We start from the raw sequence: 9,447 nt of genomic DNA on the forward strand, positions 1-9,447 counted from the left end.
TTTGATTATCTATTACTAATCCATGGAATCCAGCTGAGGATAAGCCATAAAAATGAATAATGAGATAAAATAAATTATCTTATAGGAATTCAATTGATGAATGCCACGCTAGAATTACTCTATGAATTGCTCTATACTAGAATGCAATATGTTTATTCGAGAATCGAGGTATGAGATGATGAAAGCATCATACACGTTTTGAATATTGATTATGTATGGTCAGGGAACAGTGTGACATCCTGAAGACGTTAGCGCTTTATACTAGCATGTAATATGTCTAGGAGTCGTCCAATCATCGAGATTCTATACATATTATCTCTAAATAGTCAGTGTATAGTGTGGCATCCTGAAGACATTAACGCTCTATACTAGCATACAATATGTCTAGGAGATGTCCAATCGTTTCGATTCTAGGTAGAGGTGTTGATGAAATATACGGAGTGTCGAAAAGCTCAGCTAAGAGGCTTTACAAATACCATATTCATATAGAGCTCTGAGAGGATGTACGCTCAGTCAGAGATTGTGAAATGAGCTTTCACGAATCCTAAAATATGAGTTTCACATACATTTCTGAAGTCGTGTGAGAAACATGCAAGATCACGAGTTTACGATTTTAGTCTTTGTTGAAAATCCACCATCAACAACAGGTAGGAAAAAAATTACCCATAAAGTATTTTTTTCTTTTACCCGTGAAATAATTTTACTCAAGATATTTTTCTTTTTTCCTGTGAAGAAGAACACCCTAATATTTTTTATTCTACTTAAATAATTGTTTTCCGATGGGGCCAGTAAGATTTTTTTTAATTAAGATAATATTTCTTTTACTTAAAACTTTCTGGTGGACCTGGAAGATCTTATTTTCTATTGGTTCAAATTTTCTTAAAATAATTTATTCGTCTAAATCTAAAATCCTAACTCCTTCCTTCGCACTCATACAATACAACTTCGATATATTAATTCTCGATAAATTAATTAATTCACTAAACTAATAAATTTTATTAATCCCAATTAGGTTTGTACAAACTAAATTTTAATCCAATAAAATAATTATTATTATTTTTTTTAGTCCCAATGCTATTAATTTATGTAAGCTTTACGGTGTATTGATGTATTGATAGGTCGATCACGAGCATGCCGGACCTTGTTCCGCCAGAAGTCGGGTTGTATTTCTTCTTTTATATTGTACTGAAATGTAATTGTAGTGTGATCAATGTGGGTAATTATGTCCGATTGACAGAAATATATCGAACCAGTGGTCTTTTGATTTATTAATGGAATCAGTCAGCTATGCCTTAGTTCAAATGATTCGTTCAAATTGGTAGGTTTCACTCGTTAATATTATTGTTATCATTAGGCGCTGGGCTGTTGAATTAATTAATTAATGTTACGCCCATGGGTGGGAGTCCATTCCTCCTCTTCCTCTACCACGACCAACCCCTGTTGTTTCATTACTACTTTTCCTTCTTCTTCTTCTTCTTCTTCTTCATCCTCTTCAGCTAGTCAAATCCGTGTATCAATGGCTGCTGCTTCCTCTATTCGAATTGGTATTGTTGGAGACGTTGTAAGTATTCTATCTCGGTTTAACGAAATGATTTTATTTTTCCAAGGAATTTCAACTTATTATCTTCTCTACGGAATTTTCTCGGAAGCATGATGATTGGGACCTCCAAGAAGATACAAAAGCCCTCCAGTTTTTACAGGTGTTATTAATATTTTATTTTATTTTTGTTTTGATCAATCAGCTGGGAATTTTTTTTTTTTTACACTCTTAATTATCTACTTTGTCAAAACTACATAATAATCAATCAATCAATCAATCAATCAATATGAGACTTGACTATAATATCGTTTCAGATTGTTGTTTCCATAGTCTACATATCAGTATCATAGTTGTTAGGATTTCCCCGATTTCCTCTTCAGTCCATTTTTGTTACCATGTATGTCACCCTTGTTTCGCAGCCACAATCTTAGATTCTCAATTAATTCATCAATATTACATTTACTTTAATCTAAATTTGTGATTTCTTATTTGAATCAGCCAGATAAGGAATGTGGTAATAAGAATCTGTATTTGTTTCTCAGTAGTTTCGTTAAGTGATTTTGCTCAGCTACAAACTTCCCTAACATGGTTTTATGTTGTATGCCAACTGCAGCCTGATTTGGTATTATTTACAGGCAAGTTTTTCTATTTCTATATACCCACCTCATCTAAATGCTTGGAAGGTTGCCAATTTGGTTCACTTCCATGTTATCTATCTTATCGTACTTTTGTTTTCCTCTGGTGTGCCTTTGTATACATACTCGTAGACTGTTGCAATAATCTCATTGACTTGGCTCTCTGCTTGATCAGGTGATTTCGGGAATGAGAATGTTGAACTTGTTAAAAGCGTTTCGGAGCTTAAACTTCCAAAAGCTGTTATATTGGGGAACCACGATTGTTGGACTACCCAACAGTTTTCACAAAAGTAAGCTGAAATGCTACGAGTCCGTTGATGTTTGCAAATACTGATTGGCTCATCAGATAAGCTCTCTTCCAAGAGTTTGTTCTGCTCAGGTCTGATTTGAATCGTTACATTTTCTGTATTGAACAGGAAGAAAGACCGTGTCCAACTTCAGCTGGAATGGTGAGTTTATTTCTGTTCGACATCTGAACCATGCTAAGCCTGTTTTGTTCACTACTTTCCTTGCAATTGTTTAATCAAATGATCATATAAGCTGATGTAGGTCATGGTAATCTTAGTAGGTGAATCAGAACTGTTTCGGAAACCAGGTTTGAATGTCACCGTGATGTTTCTTCCTAGCGTTTCTCTTCACCATTTTATACCATACCCATACAGCCGAATTGATGGCCTTGTGGTGATACTAAAGGGATGTCTCTTTAAGTTTTAAAGGTATGGAGAGGATACCTTGTAGTGATATTAATTACCTTGGGAAGACAAAGAAAATGGACTAAAGATACAAGAGTAGTGTGTGCTTTTAGGTACAATTTTCGGGAAGACATTAAAAGGAATAACATGGTTAGTTATGAGCAAATTTATAGCTGATTACCTTTTATAATCTAAGAGATAGAGAAGTTTGTTGTTTTGCTTGTTGCGTGTCAGAGTTTTAACTTTCTGACAGCAGTTACCATAAATTTGACGAAATAGTTGATAAGTGCTTTTCCTTGGTGACCAGTCTTGGAGAGGAGCATGTGGGTTACCGTCGTTTAGACTTTCCTAATTTAAAGCTGAGTGTCGTTGGTGGGCGCCCGTTTTCTCATGGGGGTAATAGAATCTTTCGGGAAAAACTTCTATCTTCGAGGTTGGTCTTATTCTCATTTTCTGCATTGATGAATTTTACCCCGGGTACTCACGAGTACAGTTTTGGGTGTTGCACAATGTGTTGATGGTAGTGCAGTTCCTCTTTGAAATACTTAAGCCAAAATTAGGATACTTCAAGATCTAAGCTACCTTCCTTTATTCTGGTTTTTATAATTTTTGATGACTTCCTTATAAGATGGATTAGGGGTTAATTTTCTTTAGCTGAAAACTATTTCGTGTTTGAGAAAATGGCTACAATCAAGCTTCCTTTTATCAGATGAAAAATGTAGGTCTAAGTGTTTTATTTCTTATCACTCCGTAAATAGGATGTTGGCATTAATGCACACAACCATGCTGAATAAACTTACTAGTCGAATTCAATTCTAAATGAATGATGTCATATATTTTTCCCATGTTTTTTAAACCCTTTGAGAAATGTGTACCTAAATGAAACCTTTTCAGATATGGAGTCCAAGATATGAATGGAAGTGCCAAAAAAATATGTAAAGCGTCCGTAGGAACACCAGAGGGTCATTCCATTGTACTTCTGGCACATAATGGACCTACAGGTATATTTGTCATCTCGTCCTACTTATTGATTTGTACTCGCTACTCGGATGTAGTTGTACTAAAACTCAACTTCTGCTCTCCTATCTTGTTTTATATGTTGCAGGTTTGGGATCTGAGAAGAATGATATATGTGGAAGAGATTGGGTACATCAAGGGGGTGACCATGGTGATCCAGGTAAACAAACTTAAATCATGAAATATTTCCCACGTTATGTTACAGAATATTTCTGTTTAATAGGAGTCATGAATTTTATTAATATGATGATGATTTAGTGTCATATGTATGACTTGGTACAGATCTGGAGCAAGCTATATCCAACATGAAAGAAACTACCAAATTCCCTATCCCCTTGGTTGTCTTTGGCCATATGCATAAAGAATTGGCATCAAGAAACGGACGTCTTCGCAAAATGATTGTAGTTGGAGCGGACAATACTATCTACTTGAATGGAGCAATTGTACCTAGGGTGAAAAAACTATTTCATGAACAACAAACTGGTACTGGAAGCTCCTCCACTGAAGGCGCACCCGTTTCTCTTGCGCTCGAGCCTAGTGGTACAGTTCGAGGTTTTACGCTAGTTGAGATTAATGACGGAAAGCTTGATAAGATAGCTGAGACTTGGGTTTCCATTATTGGGGATGAAATCAAGATCGAGGAAGAGCTCATACTATTTCAAAGTGGTATGCGAGCTTCTTCATTGTAGTTTTCAACGTCCCTTGTCTCAGTTTTTCTGTCTGTCCCTTATCCCAGTGTTTCTGTCTAATTTGGACGTTTAATAAAATGAAAAAATAAATCAACATCACTACAACTCTGTGGATTTTCTCTAGCATATATAGGGAAACTGCAGACGTATGCCTACTTTGCATACGTGCAGTGCTGCTAAGAGCTGGCCATTTAAATAGGACCTATTATTTTATTTTATTTGAAAGGGTAAGCTTATATTAAAATGAAAAAATATTTACAAGAGGAGGCCACAGTTTACAACATCACAGATGCATCACTGTTTCCCAATTATACAAGATTTTGAGTAATAGAAACCCCTTTAAAAACATCCTTTCACTAAGCCAAAGAATGATAGAATGTTTCATCAACAAGATAACTTCCTCCGCTGTCATTTCTCTTCCACCAAAAACTCTTTTATTTCTGGCATTCCACAAATACCATTGCACAACATAAATCACCTTCCACCATACTTCTTTACTCTTACCTTTTAGATTGTTCATTCTCCAAGCTTCAAAATTAGCTTTCACAGAACTTGGAAACACCCAAGAGATTCTAATTCTAAATGCTATAACAAAATGAGACCATACCTCAAATGCAAAAGAACAACACACAAAGATATAATCTGTAGTTTCCTCTTCTTTCTAACAAAAAGGACACTTAACATCTTGAATATCCATCCCTCTATGCCTAAGCATTGACAAAGTAGGTGATGAATTATGAAAAGTAGCCCAACACATAAAACTCACCTTTGAGGGATCCCATTCTCCCATAGAAATTTATTGAAATCACAAATTGTATCATCCTGCACCAGCTGCTCATAACATTTCTTTACTGTAAAATCACTCATAATTTCCACAGAATCCCCTTCCTCCACCAATCCATGAACTGGCCCCATCTCATTGCACAACAAATCCCATTCCATCTGTTCCTGTAGAAATAGCCTTCTTCTAAAATTACAATACAATCTACCATCCTCCACCATGTCAGCAATTGAAGCATTTTTCATAATACACACTTTAAACACTGCATGATACCTATTCTTCAAAGGACCAGTAAAAGTCCAATTATCAAACCAAAATCTAACTGACTTCCCATTATTCAGCTTACACCTTACATGTTCTTCCATAAACTCAGTTGACTTCAAAATACCCTTCCAAAAACTTCTCCCTTGAGCAGAACTATCATCTGTTGGAAGACAATCCTCCAAGTTATCCTTAAGCTTCTCTTGAACCACTTTCCTCCACAAGGCCTTCTTATCTCTAGCATACTTCCAGATCCACTTTGCTTTTAAAGCTTTGCTTGTACTCCTTAAATCTTTGACGCCCAATCCTTCCAACTTCTTTGGCTACAAATATTAAGCCAAGACACCCAACACATTTTCCTTTTATCTTCATTTGAGTCCCACGGAAACCTTCTCATCAACTGATTTAATTTCTTCTCCACACTAACAGGCATATGAATAAGAGAAAGAACATAAATAGGAAAGCTTGCCAAACAGCTTCTTATAGGAACTAATCTTCCAGCTTTAGATAAAAATTTCTTCTTCCATGAAGCTAACTTCACTTCCATTCTCTTAATTACCTCATCCCATACTGATGTGCACCTTACTGTGGCTCCAATTGGCAGACCCAAGTATTTAATTGGAAATTTCTCCACCCTGCAACCCAACTCCATTGCTGAAGACCCCACAACATCATCTACACCAACACTCATTAAAGTACTTTTCTCCAAATTCAGCTTCATACCTGTGAGTAACTCAAAACAATTTAAAATAAGAAACAATCTTCTAATTTCATCCTCAGTAGCATCCGCAAACAATAAAGTATCATTTGCAAATTGCAAATGAGGAATCATAGTACCACCTTCTACCACCTGGAAACCATGAATTTGATTCCTCAGAACTGCATCATCCACCAACTTAGAAAGAATATCCACCACAAGTATAAACAAAAATGAAGATAGAGAATCTCTCTACCTTAATCCCTTTGTTGGTCTAAGTTTCTCAATTGAGGACCTATTATTATTATTGGTACATATACATATGATGCATCAACTATAAATGGAGAAGAAGAAAGATAAATATGTGTACATAAGCTGTAAATAGTCGGCATTTGAGTTGGTATTTGCCGGTCTGAAATGGGAGTTTGAGTAACAGAGAAGCGAATGGTAGACCGAAATTGGAACCATCAAAATATAATTTAGTCATTGGATGTTGTTTTTGGCCCACTCAGGTTTTAAGAACCCCACACCCCTGCCAAATCCTGTGTTGGGGAGAAGGTGGACCAAATTGATCCGCTTCTATTGGTCCAACCCTAGCACTGCCGAGTCAAGTAAAAGCAAAAAATAGAAGGGTCAGGATCCTGTAACAAAAGGTTTTGACAAATCCTTTTGAAAAAACTTACTATCCGTCAGATTCTATATATCTAACTGTCCAAATAGTCTATGATGTGGAAATACAACTAACTTCATTACTTGTTTGGCTTAGGTTAAATAAGTTATGTATAAATCAAAATTCGTATTTTACTAGAAATCAAAAATCCTACTTGATCAAAATTGATGGGATATTTTGACTTTGGATCACAACAAAATCACCAGAGTTGCATTTGGGTCACAAATAAATTTTAACTAGAGTTTGGGTCACATGACCGTCATTGACCGTTTTGACCGTTAGGAAAATAATATTTTTTTTAATTAATTTGTATTTAGTTAACCCCGTTAGTGGCCGTTTGCATCTACTGGTCTGAATCGATCAATAAATCACATCTAACGGGCGTGGTAGTGGAGCAAAAGTCTCATTCAGGCCTTTCCGCAAGTACATTGTGTGCAAAAAACTGATGATCCAGTTTTTAGCTTGATGTTGATTTCCTAAACCCATTTTACCTCCTTCCCTGCACCAAATTCAAATCCGATGACAAACCAAACATTTTTGACCATTCACAGGCCCTAGACACTCCGTTAACTACCATCTTTTGTCTCCTAAATGAATGTCAATAGCACCACGTAGGTATTCATTTTTTTTTTTAAATTCCCCAAATATGATGAACCCTAAATTCAATTTTGAGTTTTCATGTTTCAAAACCAAAAAAATGGACCTTAGCTTCGTCTTTTCTTTTTAGATCTTCAAAACGAATTACTTCAATGTTGCAGTCAATTTCTATAATTTATATATTGGCCTTGAAGATGCTCACGAAGTAGAAGATTATTAATATGAGAAGGAGGAAGTCTGAATCAAAGGTTAAAGCTCGTATAATGGCTAGACATTATGAAGCTCAGGTGGGTTTCATGTGCTTACTGCTTTCCACGAACCATTGGTTAGTCTTCCTAACTTCGAAACCTTCCTGGAAGATTAACTCAAATTAATACACATAAAACCTTATACATTCAGTCATTCCTCACCATGAAAAGATACTGCAATCGTTTCCTCACTAAAACTTGATTGTTCTCTCTGTTTTCTTTTGTTACTTTCTAATAGAGAATGAGATGCCCGGAATACAGAACAAGCTGATGATGTTATGTTTAACAGAGTATAAAAGGGTAGAGTTAGTAAATAGATTGATCCCTAGGTTGTAATCGGTCATTTCCTTATTTAACTGAATTTCCTCACTAACCCCGTTAGTGGCCGTTGCATCCTGTGACCCAAACTCTAATTAAAATTTATTTATGATCCAAATACAACTATGGTCACTTTGTTGTGACCCAAAATCAAAATATCCCAAATTGATTGGAAATCAAAATTATACTCTCTCCATTAATCATAATGTTTGATTATTAATTAAATCCTAATTATAAAGATGTATATTCTTTGTCTTTTTATGTTTTTCCATGCAAGAATCAAAATCATGTAGAGGTCAGAGAACCACTTAATCCCGTTTGAGACCATCAAACAAACTTTGATTATCTCCATATCATTATGTATCTTTTCCATGAGAACATCTTCGACTTGATTTGCAGACCCTATTGTAGAACCAGCAATGGATGACAGATCAATACATCGCTGTGTAACTTAAACAGGGATGAAGAGAAAATCTCCCGTACTTGATATTGCTTTCTTACAATTTTTCTATGCAACCAAACAAGTCATAGGGTTAGTTCCACAGCCACGTCATGGACTATTTGGATCATTAGATGTATAAAATCTGACGGATATGGTGTTTTTTCGAAAGGGTTTGTCAAAACCTTTTGTTACAGGATCCCGACCCAAAAGAGAATCCACCAAAAGATGTACAGTAGAAACTCTTTAAATTAATATCCCTGGGACCAGAGAAATCTATTAATTTAGAGAGATTATTAATTTAGCGAGTTAAATTTTAGCTTGTGCAAGCCTAGTTGGGTCATCAAATGTTATTATTTTAAAGAGATAATTAATTTAACGAGTATTAATTTAAAGAGTTTCTATTGTACAATGGTTGTACTGTTCTTTAAATTTGAACAGTACACTTTCTTGTTCTTTAACTTTAAGCAGTACATTAATTGTGGTCCTCTATAGACGTCTGCACAATCAATCCTTCTTCCATTTCGTTTCAAAATCCATAAACATGTGATCATTTCTTTCGTCGAATTTGTCTCCAGGTTGAGGTATCTGAATTCTAGGGTTTTGATACAATTATTTCACTTTATTTTTTCAAAAAGAGGCATATGCCTCAAAGATATTGATAGTATTTTATCGAGATAGGGATATGTTATATGAACGAGTTGAGAATTTGAAATTCATAAATTAGAATTTAAACATGGATCTCATGTCATTATGATCTCTGATCGAGTGTGTAGCCTCAATCACATCGCCAGTTCCACTAGAGATCGTTGCAAAATTTGTGAGAGAGCATTTGTGATCGCTGCTGGGGGTGATTGTCCCGC

General features: G+C 35.5%; 1 protein-coding gene across 2 annotated transcripts; it reads left to right on the forward strand.

The window, feature by feature from the left end:
- Positions 1-1,244: 1,244 nt before the first annotated feature.
- Positions 1,245-4,805, forward strand: LOC113322913. 2 transcript variants are annotated; one of them, XM_026571098.1, is made up of 9 exons: positions 1,249-1,561; positions 1,650-1,700; positions 2,154-2,175; positions 2,351-2,465; positions 2,592-2,624; positions 3,175-3,300; positions 3,762-3,868; positions 3,973-4,044; positions 4,167-4,805. In XM_026571098.1, exons 1-9 carry the CDS (start codon positions 1,382-1,384, stop codon positions 4,571-4,573), a joined length of 1,113 nt encoding a protein of 370 aa, XP_026426883.1. In that variant the 5' UTR covers positions 1,249-1,381; the 3' UTR covers positions 4,574-4,805. The 2 variants fall into 2 exon arrangements, with proteins under 2 accessions (XP_026426884.1, XP_026426883.1); XM_026571099.1 differs by lacking the exon at positions 1,650-1,700 and having other exon boundaries at positions 1,245-1,561.
- Positions 4,806-9,447: the final 4,642 nt, after the last annotated feature.

The sequence above is a fragment of the Papaver somniferum genome, chromosome 11, assembly GCF_003573695.1.
Source record: "Papaver somniferum cultivar HN1 chromosome 11, ASM357369v1, whole genome shotgun sequence".
NCBI classification, from domain to species: domain Eukaryota; kingdom Viridiplantae; phylum Streptophyta; class Magnoliopsida; order Ranunculales; family Papaveraceae; genus Papaver; species Papaver somniferum.